This window comes from Typopeltis vanoorti, chromosome 23 (genome assembly GCF_054136105.1).
Source record: "Typopeltis vanoorti isolate ZY-2024b chromosome 23, IOZ_Tvanoo_1.0, whole genome shotgun sequence".
NCBI classification, from domain to species: domain Eukaryota; kingdom Metazoa; phylum Arthropoda; class Arachnida; order Uropygi; family Thelyphonidae; genus Typopeltis; species Typopeltis vanoorti.
Window position 1 is genome coordinate 56,415,192 of NC_143571.1, and position 15,827 is coordinate 56,431,018.

At 34.4% G+C, this 15,827-nt stretch overlaps 1 protein-coding gene across 1 annotated transcript in view; it reads right to left on the reverse strand.

The window, feature by feature from the left end:
* LOC150093869 (neural cell adhesion molecule 1-like) overlaps nt 1–15,827 on the reverse strand; it is a 386,146-nt gene that overhangs the window by 43,636 nt on the left and 326,683 nt on the right. The window contains exon 8 of the mRNA XM_090412543.1: nt 9,034–9,336. Within this exon, the coding sequence (XP_090268669.1) occupies nt 9,034–9,336 (303 nt within the window). The remainder of the gene's footprint in view (nt 1–9,033; nt 9,337–15,827) is intronic.

The following is a 15,827-nucleotide window of genomic DNA, read 5'->3' on the forward strand; positions in this document are numbered from 1 at the left end:
TCTCCACAGGATTTTCGACTAAGTGCATTCTCCAATTTATTTACGTGTTTGTAGAAAATTAATCCTAAATAAGTTACGAAATTTTTAACTTTTTTTTTTTTTTGCAATTTACACTTTGAATTTTCTCCTCACTTCCATTAATATCCTGTATTTTGTACGCATTCTTCCAATTATAAAGAACTACAAAGGAATTTTTAAGTCCACTGCTAAAAAATTTCAAATTTTCGATCCCAGGGGGCGCTACGATATATATGAGTAAGATAAACCAGAACGAATTCAATACTGTATTATTGTCGTGTTGCGAGAATGTACAAGAGAATTAGCGCCTCCTATAATCACGCTGTTTAATTTAAGCCTCAGTTCTGGTCAAGTACCAATAGAGTGGAAAGAGGAGAAAATAATTCCACTGCACAAGGGAGGCTCCAAGACTGAGGTTGCAAACTATAGACCAATCAATATATCTGGAGTGGTGGTTAAGGTTTTGGAGAAATTGGTAAAAATTAAAATTCAGGACTGGGTGGACAGCAATATGATACTTTATAAGGGCAACATTGTTTTGTGAAAGGTAGATCTTGCCTCAGTACCTTGCTTACTTTCTATGATAAAGTAACCGTAGAGTTGGATAAAGGAAATCCTTACTCAGTGATACTGCTGGACTTTGCAAAGGCTTTTGACAAGATTCCACACGGAACTCTGTTGCATAAATTAGAGCAAATGGGTATGGATCCGAAGCTGGTTATTTGGATTAGAGGATGGCTGGTAGATAGATATAAAAGAGTGGTTTACGGAGGAGCTGAATCCAAGAGAAGGCAAGTGACTAGTGCTGTACCTCAAGGCTCAGTGATTGGTCCTCTATTGTTTAATTTATACATTAATGATATTGGGACTACTTTAAAAGGAAATGTCCACTTGTTTGCTGATGATGCAAAATTAGGAAGAGCAATAGGTCAATTCAAATGATGTAGATATCTTGCAAGATGACTTGAATAAGCTGACGGTATGGATTAAGGTAAGTCAGTTTAACGTGGCTAAGTGTAAGGTGATGCACTTCGGGAGGATGAGATTACATGCTGTTTCGTATACTAACAGAACTTAACTGCAAGAAGTTGACGAAGCAAGGGACTTGGGAGTCATTGTGGACAGAGAACTTAAGTTTAAAGGGCATATTGCAAAGGTTGCCAAAACATCACATCAAATTACATGGTTGTTGAAGAACACACTAACAAGCAGGGATAAGGAAGTTATTGTTCCACTTTACAAGGCATTAATAAGACCGCATTTGGACTATTGTGCACAGATCTGATCACCTGGATTTCTTGGTGATGAAGAAATGGTGGAACGGATTCAGAAACGAGTTACAAAGATTGTTGCAGGTCTGTGGGATATTTCATATGAGGATAGATTGAAGGTCTGTGGGCTCCAAAAACTAGCTGATAGACATAGGAGAGGAGCTATGATAGAAGCATATAAATTATTAAAGGTATTTTACAGGATTGATACTGATGAAATTTTTAAGACAAGCTCAGGAAGGAAGAGAACGAGGGGCCATACCTGGAGATTATGTAAGAGTGTGGTTAACAAGGGTGTTAGGACTAGATTTTTTACTTGGAGGGTTGTGAAGGGGTGGAATGCGTTGCCAGAGGTGGTTGTGAATGCTTCGTCTGTGAATGAATTTAAGGAGAAGTATGATAGGTATTGTGTGAGTATTGGTTAGTGTGTCAATGTGGGGTCTCCCGCGATGAGTCTTTTGACTCCATGGATACACCGTTATAATAATAATAATATTAAGAATTTGTTCTTAGAAATTCTGGAATTTTATTTAATTAAAATTTAAAAAATCTTATATAAGAAAGTAGACAAAATAAAATAGGAATAAAGTGGTGGTAAATAAATTCGATAAAATTATAAAAATTGGAAAATAACTAAATATATAACTAATTTAGAAATTCCAAAATTCATACAAAATGGTTGATAAAATATTTGAAATAATATTACGTAATGTATATCGAGTGAAAATCAAAAATAACGGTCCGTTTTTTTTTGTATCGCGTGTATTGATTAAATATCTGCTTCCAAAATTCTTCTCGTGTTGCAAGTAGATTAATGCGTTGTGTCGTCAGAAGCCTATCGATCCATCGCGACAAGTTTGATGACCACCTATTTACTTTCTTGCTGACTAGCAGATAAGATTCTGAGGTATCAATAACCTCACTTAGCTAAATTCATCGCTTAGCAGGCGATCAGCCATTGACCTAGAGTGCATTCTTGCGCTATCAACAGGCGAATGATCGATGGGTGACACTCTAAGAACAAAGCTCGGATAACAAAGACTCTAAGGTATTGAAAGTGGCTACTTATTGAGAAACCACGATGTCAACAACGCTGTAAGCTACGAAATACGCTACTGATCCTACTGCGCAATCAACACAAAATTCGTTGGGGGAACTTACATGTTTGGAACAGACACCCTCAGGAGGGATATGATCGATAAGGCGAACTTTCCTTTGCGCAATTCATCAGCTGGTGTTGATAATGCCTAACTATTCCTCATTCTGTGCAATCCAGTTTTCCGAATCCACAAATACTGATGCTATTAACATTTAGTGGATTTATATAAATTACTTCATTGTTTATATTTGAAATGCAACAAAAGTGCAAAAGTCCAAAAGCTAAGAATGAACTATTTTTACCTGTATATGAAAATATTTTCATGACTACAGCCAACTGTGGACAAATTTATTGCCAGCATGCTAAATTATATTACATAAACACTGTGTTATAAATTTCGTAAAAATTCAATTGCAATACATCTTTCTCAAAATTTACAAATTTCCTAGGTACAAATTAATGCAATGTTTACAGAAAACTATGCTAAGTGACATTTAAATATGGGATATGCCCACCCCGAACTGCGGTGTAGCTCTCAACGTCGACCCATGCTTAGCACCATGTAATTAAGGAGGTCTTGAGGCAAACTGGCCCACTCCTCCTTCAGAGCAAGACCTTGGTGGTTTTCAAATGGGGAATTTCGAGACGCAATATGTCTCCTATTGCGTCCCAAACGTGTTCTATGGGGTTGTGATCTGGGTAGCATGCTGGATACTCGATTCGATTAATATCTTCGCTCTCCAGAACTATCTCCACTGCTCGTGTACGATGTGATGTGGCAGTGTCATCCATAAAAAAAAAAAAAACGAATTCTTCGCTCAACAATCGAACATGACGATGAATAACCTCGTTGCAATATCGTTCACAAGTCATAGTCCATTTTTCCAGCACTTGTAGCTCGGTGCGTCCATTAATCATAATGCCTCCCCACTCCATGATCCCGGCACCCTCGAATCTATCCCTTTCAAGAACATTCTCACGATAGTAAGCAGTACCACATTCACGAGAGATCAAGTGTCGTCTAGAATAGGAGGGAAGGCTAAAACAACTCTCATCTGTAAAGAGTACATTAGCCCATTGTTGTCTTTTCTAATTTTATGGATACACCACCACCACTAGAACGTGCTATACGATGACTGTGGATAAAGGGACGCAGAGACTACAGGTCTGCAGGCGTACTTATCGCAGATGTCTTGCCACAGTTTGTCGAGATATCCGTGTACCTATGCTTAAATAGCGTCAACTTGCACGCTGACCTGCCTAATACGTCGATTACGTATTGCTGTATATACAGTAACCCAAAATCTGTCTTCATGCTCCTTGGTATAGCGAGGACATTCTCTTAGCAAACGTCAGGAATACATTCCATTAGCTTGAAATGCTGCTCAGAGATTCTAAACTCTATGGCAATATCAGTAATTCTGCGGCCTTCTTCAAGCTTTCCAATAACTCTTCCCCGCGTGAAATCATCTAGACGGTGTCTTTAAGACATTACAAGACACCGAAGTTTGCAACTTTAGTCCTTCACGAAAAGGCTTCCTTCAAACACCATTGGATTAGCGCAGACTTTTGCCTTTTATCTTACTGAGTGCTACCACGTGGCCCCTTTGTGCGCGATTCGACAATTTGAATGTGTAACCGTTTTCTACTCGAAATCATTAATTATACAAATTGCTACAAGCTGATTCATCTGAATTTGGGATTTTAATCTTCAGAAATAGTGTTTGTACTTATGTTTTGGACACCAGTGTAAAAGCAGTGTATACCGCCTTCAGATGGCTACTTGTTTCTAAGCTATTGTTTAGGTCCTTTTAAAATTAAGTTTTGCAGAATTTACTAACAAATAAAGAAGATAGGAAAAAAGAAAAGTCCCTACATATGTGGCCCCTCTCTCTCTCTCTCTCTCTCTCTCTCTCTCTATTTATGGTGAGTTTTTTTTTATTCCAAATTCTCTTCTCCATGCATTTTATTATAAGGAGTAAAACGTATTTTCTAGTTATTTGTTTCCTCTAAACCAGTATTATAATGTGTACAATTTCTTGATATTCTCCCCTACCACATGTTATGAAGTTGAAATTCTCTAAGTTCTTATTTTATCCTTACTTTTCAAAAGGTTCAAATTAAATTAAAATGTCTTCTTAATAGCCGCTTTAACAGATTTATGTTATACTGGTTTAGCAGACTACTTTCTCGCCTTGTATAATCGCATATCGCCAAAAAAGAAAATAAAATTCCACAAAACAATTTAACATATTTAGATAGACTTGAAACTTCCTGATGTGAATATGAGATTAGCACCTCACAGACAGCAGCGCTATCATTGCTGACTTTGGATGCATCTTATGTGAAATGGTGGAGAATAATTTACGATATAACAAGAAAATATTCCTACTTATTTCATCATATATTTAAGAAATATTTCAACAAATGAAGTGAAGAACATTGTATATGAAAATATTCACTTTTTTTTTCTCCAGGGGTAGGAGATTGAGTAGGTGAAGAAGTTATTGGTAGTATCTGTTTCTACATGCAATAAAGGGATTACATCATATGGTGGGGATCCTCTAGCCCTACTAGTAGGATGATTAGAAATATAAGCATGAATTTGAAGTGTGTAAAAGTTGAGCCACTCACTTTCTGTATGCTAAGGATTCATAAATATCGTACTGCCAAAAACTCACAACCGTCATTATGTGATAAATGTGTATGGCACATGAGCTGTGTCATGAAAACCGGCTGAGTTTCGTATAACGTTGTTGCTAATAGCTGGGTGGTTAGGAGTATCCGCTATACAGTCGGGGATCGTATCCAGCATTTGCTGATTGGTTAGAAGTATGCAACTGATGGCGATGCCAGACATGGTGTGTCTTCCTAATTTTAGACACACAGTACCGATTTCTTCTACTTGAGAAAAATGCCCCCCAGTTATATAAACAGTGTCTAAGCATCTTCGGCGATTATATAAAAACAAAGCGAGCACCAATTCCATTCATACAAACGTCTATTCAAACTAAAGTCCTTTTTTATATTAGAGTGCTTATGATCATATTATTTTAATAACGAAGTAATAATATTCATTTATTTAAATTCCTTTAATGCAACATTACATAACTGAGACTTTCGATCAAACATTATTATGGAAAGTGAATAAAATATTTGCTTTAAAGGAAAACTGTGGAGTCCTTAATTTAAAGTCAATTCATTTTACTTCGTAATTAATTCGGAAATAATTCAATTTGTGGCAATGAGCAACTTCATCAGTTGCAAATGTTTTATACAATTTATTTCTTTAATGTTAGAAATAAGCTACTGAGTAACTAATAACTAAATAAGAAAACGAGTCATTTTAATCGTCTCTTAACATTTTATACTTTAAGTATATCTATAAGTTTTATTTTAGACTAGGTTTTGAAAATTGTGTCTCCTGCACTGGAGTTGAAAGGTTTTAGTAACGGTGCTATGGGTTGTCCAAGTACGTGCCTTACATTGGTGACATTGATGTTGTGGAAATGATGCATATCCTACATTTCGATAAATTTCCTACTAGCTTCACACCTTCCAACACGATACCTCACGATGTCACAAAACACTACTTCAAAGAGAGTAAACATTATTTCAGTGGTTAGCACAGCACGCCAACTTGAATTATTCTATTGAATTAATTTTATTTGCATTTCTCCAAGATATACGCACTGTGGATAAAATATTAAAGATATCTCTATGCTAAATTAAAGTCTACTAACAACACACGACAAACGATGCGTGACAAGTACCAGCTATATACAATTAGTACAACAATAATCTGTGGTACAGTCCCTTAAGTCCCAAGACCTAAAGATATTGGTTTCGTTACCACAGTTTTAGGATAAGGGGCTTAATTTTATACTTAAAACTTTTTTGTGTGTAACTACATGAGTTTTAATTCCTCAACGAAGTTTACCTCGTTGAGGAATGAAAAAAAGTCGATGTTTCCAAGAGGAATGCGTTTTATTCCTGAAATGTCCTGATAAATATTCTTCAATTCTAGATGGGATGGAACAAAAAAAACTAAAATAACCATAAATTACTATGCTTACAGTGAGAGTCTTCATTTAAACGTGTGTGATAATGAGGAAAGATCGTGAGCTCACACTTCGAACAAGGAATGATTAATAGAAGCTGGGTGGCTATGAGTAGTTCAGAAACCATTGCCCGGAATAGCGACGTACAGGATTCCTGCTTAGAAACCATATTCGGGTACACTGAAAATGTGGTAATATGCAGGCAACATCAACTCAATACCGGAAATGTGGCTGGTAACAGCTGATCAATACGAGAGGGCCGACAGAATCATAACGTCCATATATGTGCTGCAGTTTTTTATTCAGACATTGTCCCGAGTGGGAAAGAACATTGAGGATACAGCCTGTTCAACAAAAACAAACAGTTACAGCTAAGGAGGACAAAGTAATAATACTACACCAGGAAACTGAAGACGGGTCACATGTAGTGATGAATTTACATTTTATTTTAATACAGAAGGAAGAATAAGATTCCGGTAATAATATGAAGCTATGGAGTCCTATGCTTGGTCACACAAAAGAATGGCAAATGGAAAAATGGTATTTTGTTTGCCTTTCTTGCGCTCCTTAGCCTCTCTTTGATAAGAACTGAATAGTGCGAACCACTTGTATATCATTCCCAAGCAATTGTTATGATTCATCTTCCATTATGTTTCGGCTAAACTGTTCGTGTTGTCCTGTGATATAGTACGTTGTTATCCTTTCGAAAGTCATGACTTTTCCTTAGTGTATTGGCTTCCTAATTCACCAGAGCAGAATTCCATCTTTGAAATATAGAGAATTAGTTGACTTTGTCACATCGCCAACAAATTGGATGTAACTGCAACCATTCACCACATCCGCCTGGCCTAATCCAGGGAATACTTGGTCTGAAATTTCATGCCAGCTCATCACATTATTTCTCTTTTTAATTAACTGGCTACTCTGTGTAGATGACAATATTTTTATTTTATTTGTAATTAACAAGTGACAAATATATTCTTAATAATCTTACATTCATAGAAAAAATAACGAATAATTAAAATTCAGTCCGTACCCACCGGGAAGGCATAAATATAAAATCAAAAACAAATATGAATATCAATTTTTACATTACAATGCACATTATACGCACTCAAACACCTGGAAACTTAGTGAATGTGCACACAATCTGCTGATTTAATATAAATTAATTTTAAAGGAAATCTCAGCGGAAATAAACTAATGTAATGCATACCCAATTATATAAATTAGCACTATATCAAAGTCCCTATAAGTCAGTCATATTTCTCAAAGGATTTTAAAGATTTCTTAGCTGTTTATATTAGCGAGAAATTATAACAAGATTCTCTAGAGAAAAGTACAGGTAGCACTTGAATAATGTTATTAAAAGAATAGACTTCTACGTGTGTAAATATATCGATAAACGACAAGCTACATAAACACAAGTTTAAGAAAAAATTTTAATCTATAAAATACTCGAAGGCACCGGGACAAAGTAAGGAAGTTGAATATAAAATTAATTGTAGTTAGAGGTGGAATTAGCTTTGGCGACGAACAAATCTCTTCATACATCCCACTAGGGAGTGCTTCCTTACGCGAGGCATTTTTAAAATGAAAATTCATTATCAGTGCAGGTAGCTAATTGAGAAATCAGCGATTAAGATGTGAACAATCTCTGGTTGCCGACACAAAGGCCACATTAAACTTGGTTAGTTAATATATAAGAAATTATTTACAAGTACATGCATCCGTTGTGTGTTAGGTCTAATTACCACGATCACGCTCTTGTAAGTCTATATTTGGATAAGAGGGAGAGAGGTTAAGGGTTAATAGCAAACACGTTATATTAATAGAATACTTTAGTGTTTAGTTGACGCGATTAATTTCTGATTAAGGAAAAAGTAAATTGATTAGTGACTATGTCAACAAATAAGTTACAATGATGGGCTTATATGTCAATTGTAATTGTCTACTTCTATGATAAGAGACTATAGTCTGTCTCGCTAGACGACACACTATAGTCTGTTATCTAGAGGTTGTCATTTGCGACACTGAGATCAGCTGAAAAGAGAACTAGTAGAGAAGTAGTTATTTAATAAAATATAATTATTCGTTCTATATAGAAGACGAGGGGAAGTTATATGATGAGTAATTATAATTTAAAATATATGTTAATAAGTAAGTCTATTATAATAATGTTTTGAGTTTTAAAAGTACACCGTTTGTATATCAATATACATTTTGTTGTGCTATATAATACAATTTAGATTTAATGAGGATTTAAAGATCCCTCTTTCTTTTATAATTGAATCAACTGCACCGTCTTACCTTAATTAAGTGAGTTTAAATGCAAATTTAGTTGAATAAGTTTATAACGTACCTTTTAACAACAGTTAATGATATTTGTATATAATTGATGATCAAATTAATCTAGTCAGACCTATCAATAATGATAAAAAAATCACTATATATATATTTATTTTGTGTCTAGATTATGATATAGTGGTTTCTGTGTGCTTTGTTCATTTAGTAGATATTTTCATATTTAGAGGGATACTTCGACAAGTTTAAGCATCTAGAAATGATTCGAATATATGCTTACCTCGTTGAGTGAGACTCTCCGGCAATGATAGCGTACTTGTCCTTATAACTGTTTCCTTGCTACGCCCTTTAGAATTTGCAGAATAGAGTAATACATCGAAACTAGTGCTAGAAGGTAAGTTTTCAGCTACAAGTATTGGCATCTCGCTTGACATGTTACTCACTATTCGGCTGTCCTCAGACACGTACACTTCCATAACAAAATGTTGAATGAGTCCTCCATCGTAACCTTCGACGCATTTAACCACGAACGACTTCTCTGTGTGATTGCTTACTGAACAGTTCTGAACAGAGTCTGGTGGTCCTGAAGAGAAAAAAATAATAATAGAATAAAATAATAAATAATTTATAGAAGTCAGGAAATATCATTAGTTAGAATGTTAGTTTAAAAAAAATTAGAGTGCTACTAAGAGATTAGTCAGCATTCTTTCGGCAGTTCGGATGATCGTTTGTAACAACTGAAGTAGGGTTACCAGGTAATTCTGATTTTGCTTGATAGTCCTTCGAACATCAAAAGAACGACTTGCATAAACGAATACATTAGATAATATTATGATTTTATCTTTATATACTACAAGAAGAATGTCATGCATTGTGACTTCTTAGTGTGCCAACTGTTTCTCGCGTGTTGTAGGATAAGCTACGTGAATTGAAACAGTATGAGAGGGAAATTCCAGAAAAATATTTAAGAAAGTAGAAGTATTGATCTTAATTGGGAACAAACCTATGGTCTGATCATGACATAATTAAATTCAGTATAATCTTTAGGATGACCATAATAGTTTTACAGACTGAAGATCACGTTTAGAGATTCATCTGAAGACGAGGAGTTCCACTAGCTAGTAGAACTAGCATCAGACAAATTTTTCATTGGTCTGATACTATGGGATTCGCTACTTCATTTTGCAATGAGATAGCGACTCACACAAAGAACATATTTCTGTAATTAGAAAATAACAAATTTGATATCTGCATTTGTAATATAATTTTAAGACTTAATATCAACATAACGTCATTAAATTACAAAAAAGAGCTCGACATAATTTATTGTAACATCTTGATATTAAAAATATAAACGTTTATTATATATTTTTATGAATTTAGAAAATACTACATTCTAATTTATTAAGACATTTTAGAAAAATTTAATAAATTATTTGTTACTATAAATCTCAAAAAAAAAAAAAGCGTAACTTTAAATTTTGAGCTGTATAATAAATCTTTTCATATCTTAAATATAAAGAGACATAATACACATAGAACTGAAGCCAAAACTACAGCTTACCTAAAACTGATACGAATAATTAATTACCGGCACCCTACAAATATCCGTGTATAAGTATCCTCAAATTGTAGCAGTCAATTTTAAATGCGTAAATATAATTCTTCAAGTGTAATATTTAAATTATATTTACGATATTACATTTGCTCATTTTGTATTTCGATTTAAGTCTGATGTATTTAAAAAAAATTTTACCCTCTCAGTCAATATTTTGTATTATTTTATATTATGTTATTCTCATCGTAAATATTGACATATATTTTGTATTATTTTCTATTATTTTACAAGATATATAACAATGCTGAGATGGTAAAATTTCTTTTGAATACGTCAGACTTAAATCGCAATACAAAATGAGCAAAAATAATTACGTCAAGTTTAAATATCGTAAATATAATTTAAATATTATGCTTGAAGAATTATATTTACGCATTTAAAATTGACTGCTACAATTTGAGGATACTTGTACACGGATGTTTGTAGGGTGCCGGTAATTAAAAGTATTCTTTCTCAAATATTAAATTCTGAAGAAAGCTTCTAGTGGAACAGTCTCAGAAAGTCGCATTTCAAGAATTATTTCCAAATAATCCGTAAATTATAAAGTTATAAATTTATGTAGCTAGAATATTTTTTTCAACTTAAAACTCGATTAAATTATAGATCTTAAACAAATTAAATTATGAAAATTAAATTAAAAACAGGAGTTTTAATTACCGCTTTCCCGTTTGGTACAGCTTCAGTGTTTCCCTTACTGAAGACAGTAAAAAAAACTCTACCTTGAGGATAATGAGTTGCATTTTTGATGTTTGTTATGAAGATGTAAATAAATGAGAGTTGCTTACGGTACCTCCATAACATCGTCGAAAGAATAACAGCTCCCTCTGGCTGGATGAACCAGAGTTCGATTTCGGTCTTGGTAGAAGAAAGATGTCTCTTTTGTACGGGCAGTTAACTAAAAATATGAGCGAGGTATCAACTCAGTATCAACTGCCTCGAAGTAGTTGCATACTGAGTTGAGGGAGTTTTTTTTTAACTCTCGTAGCTCATGACCTTATTTGCTATGGTGCAATTCTAGATGATTACATTACAACCGTGATACGATAGCCCAAACGTACAAAGTTCAATTCATATTTCTGGTTAGCCGAGTGGATAATAATCATTTATTATCATCTAACGAAAACTGCTAATTAAAGTCCAAAATGCACTTTCTATAAAGTCCGGAAATATCATTATTATTATTACTATTACTATATTATATTATATGCAATGGTGACATTTTTTCTAAGATGTCACCGTGGCATAATCATTCCTGAAAGGTTCGTTTACTGGGTTATTTCAGCCTTATTGAGAAAAAACAACATTGCAAGTTTCTAAATCGTTACTCTATTCTGCGTAATAGACAACAGTGTTACCAAAGGATACCTTTAAGGAATGTGATCGGGACAGGGATTCCGAATCCTCCTTGAAATGTTTAAAAAATCTAGAAGATTGGAATAATCATGGAATCTAGATTCCATGATTATATATTTCATATATGACAAAATCTTAGAAAAGATGATACCGTTGTATATAATATAATATAATAATAGTAATAATAGATAATATTTCCTGATTCTATTCTGAAAAGTATCCTTCTTCAAATGTTTTTAAATGTCTTCGGTGTCGTCAGGCTAGTACAGTCAACATATATTTCTACTCTTCATTATTGGGAGAACGGAGGTTACGTAAAATTGCATGAATATGGCTGTTAACGTTGTCTCGTTTGAACAATCTTGACAACAAGGTGCATAAGTCAGAATAAATATGTAAAAAGTAAGTGAAAAACAATTAGAATAAACCACTTATACTTTCAACGAACAAAACACTTATAGATTAAGATCAAGTTGTCTGATTCAGTCTATAACAGGCATTGTTGCCTCCAGGAAGTCGTTTCTTTGACCCTTGTATGCAAGAAGACTGCATTCCGTAGAAATATGGTAGTTTACTGTATCTTTGTGCAGATCTTTGTCCAATCTCTTTGTAAACTATCACTTCGTGAACCGGTCAACATATAATTTCGGACATTATGAGTATTCTTAATCGTCATCCAGAGTCCTCTTCTGTTAACGTTTGAAATCAGTGAATTATCGTATCCACAGATTTCAGCACTGGGATTTATAACTACGAAGTCATGCGTTTTAATAGTTTGCAGATGATTCGATATGGTCCAGAGTGTAGTAGTAGTAGTATTTTAAGGTTTATTTTAAAAATGTAATACATCATTTTGGACACATTTATAACCAGCATTTTCCCTTTCGTGTTAGACTGAATGGCATGTAACTGCCAAGTAACTTCTTAAAAAGCATATGCTGTTTTGATAGTGCGATTATTAAAATACACACACAGAGAGAAAAGGAAAAACTGTGTGTGTGTATGTGTGTGTATTTTCTCACCAGTTTGCCCGTTTTTTTGGAATGAAAACTCAGAGTTTTTAGGATGCCAACCTTGCTACTGCCGTGTGAGATTGAGTAACTCACCTTCAGTTGAAAAGTCCTGAGAAAAGTTCTTCACGTCATAAACGGGATTCGAATCCAGCTGTTCCAACCAAAGGGCTTCTTCAATATCGACTGAGTTCCGGAGGCTCTTAATACATTTATTTAAATCGATACGGCATAGCTCAAAACGTGTGTGAGTATATCAGAGAGAGAGAGAGAGAGAGAGAGAGAGAGAGAGAGAGAGAGAGAGAGACTATAAGACTGCAGAAAGAGACACAGATAGAGCGATAGAGAGTGAAGCATCTGGGTGCATTCTACAATTAGTACGTTCACTTCGAATGCAGGTGTCTGATCTTGGAACGTAATGAACGTAGTGGCTTCCATCTGCACCTTAATGAATTGGACTAAGTTTACCGTAATGACCAAAAATTAACGGTCATAACAGAACGACAAGCGTGAAACAAACTTGCCACCGAATTGAAACAGTTTCGTCCCTGGAGTGTATCCCCATTTAGATTACGTCACACACGTGCCGACGCTATAATACCGAAAACGACTACATGTCATCGATATGTCATCTGTCCCCGCACATATTCTCGGCTTCGCTCCGTGTGACGATGCAAATTGTTCGCCCAACATTCGACTGGTTGCCAGATAACTCCCGCTGCTATCCATTTATTTCCGCTGAATCTGTTAATTAATTCTCCCGTGCAAGCATCCTGCATTACTTTATATAAGTAGGGAGGGTTTGTCGAGAAAGGCTGAAGGGATCAACGGATGCAGGGCTACAACAGTAGCAACATATCTCCTGTCGGATATTAAATGAAGCGCTAAACAATAAGACCAATCATAGCACGCTTGGTTTTCCGTCATTTTAAATAATTACTTCTAATGATGCAAAGACAAATATTGTCTTTTATCACACGATCATTTCGCATTTCATTTTGAAGGTTTTAGATTGGCCGACTTCAAATTCTAATAAAGATAGTAAATCCTAGACATTTATTATTTTATCTATGTTCGTAAAATAAACCAGTAAATTGATGAACACAAGTGCTCTTCAGAAGAACAAAAATTCACCAAGTGGCTTCACTTTTCAACGTCACTGTTACAAAGTTTGTCAATATACTTAAGAGTTCTTTTACTTAACCATTTTAATATTTAAAAAAACACAATTAATGAATTTTCTGAAGTACCACTCAAGGCACTTAAATTTGTTATTTCTTCAAGACGAAAACCTTCCAAGTAAAGAAAGAAAGTATCTGGTTAAATGAGTTTCAAAAAAACCGCTATTGTCATTAAAAGACAAGAACTTTCTTTCCAATTAGAATCTCTTACATTAATTAAAAATCACCTTCTTTTGTCATGCACATCATTTGGTGTTTAATGCTAAAAAGATTTAACAGTGCGTACAGTACTTTTTTCGTGCGTGTGTAAAAGTAACTTAATTTTTACAGCTGTTTTTGTTCTTATTGCGATAAAATATCAGAAAAAACGTTATTTAAAAATAGTTATTTAAATGAATTTTATTCTGACTAATCCGATATCGACAAATTAATTCAGCCTGGATGACTTTTCAATTTATATATAACTTGCCTAAATAAGGAAAAATATTATCTTAAATATCTGAAAACCGAAAAACATATAATTCTAAATAACTGCAGAAATATAAAATGTAATTTTCGCTAAAATAATAAAAAACAAAACATGGAATCGAAAGCTATATTCTTATGCAGTGGTGTCTGAGACTTTGAGAATTATGATATAAAGTGAAGTAGATAAATCTTTCATATTCTACGTGTTTTGTCTGCAGCAACATTTTCCAGATTGAATAAAAATAAATAAGAAAAAATTCCAAGTAAAACACTGTTATGAATGCATTCGTAGTATGGATGTATTCTCTAGTGGAACGATCGAAGTAAAGTTCCGTGTCGGATATTTTGAGAAGTGCAGGAAACTCTTCGTCTAGTTGCAGACAATACCCATAAGATGGTTATATGTTGAAATGCTATATTAACATAGAGAAACACCAAACTTGTTCTGCGGGAATAAATGTAAACTTAGTGGTGTAAGGAGAAAAGGATAGAAATCAAAGGTACACTGCTTATCATTATAGGTTGGAAAATAAAGAGAGCATAAAACAGCACAGAAAGGAGAGGGAGAGAGAAATACAAAAATCTGAGGCATAAAAGGGAAGCTACAAGGAACGAAAGATAGAGCAAATAAAATAGAAAACTTCAAAGATATAAATGATACCATATAGAACAAAAGAAATAGAAAACATGATGTATAAGTGACACCAAAGAGAGAGAGAACAGAAGCAGAAAGAAAGAAAGATGTAGCTTTTTAGAGTTTTTTAAACGTGTACAGTGCAAAGTTTTATCCAAAGGAAAACATTAAACAATAGACAGAGAGAGCGAGAGAGAAATGGCGATAGAAATTGTCACGCACACATACACAGAGATAAAAAGGGTGATAGCGCTTGCTAAATAATCAGCAGATATCGAAGTGCGAGTTTTATTCAATATTTTCCATTCTTGTACACTTCCACAATCTCTGCAATGTTTTATGGAGTCACCGAATTTCTTTCACTGTGCTATAATGGAAAAATCTAAGAGTCTTCAGAAACATTACAATCAGTCGTATCAAATGCATGAGATTAGCCCTATCCCAACTTGCATTGGCTGTTGTCATGGTTTCGGCTTTTTTGGAATGTCTTTTGAGCCATTGTTATCAAATCCCATAACTCGATTGAGTTTCAGTACAACAACAGAATTGCCAGTGGCACCTAATTTGTATATTCAACTCATAAATTTTTGGACTTCCTTTTTCCTTCGTATCACGGCAAATGAAAGACATCGAGAACATGCAAAGTTCCAATAACATTCTAGAAACTGGGATAGTTTCGACTGCGCCACCAACGACATTTTGTCACATGAATCTACATTAGCAGTTCGCTTCGTTCTAACCGTTATGGGTAACGATATTTCGTGCATCCACAGGCTCGATGGGAATGCGTCAAATGCCACAGCATCTTTC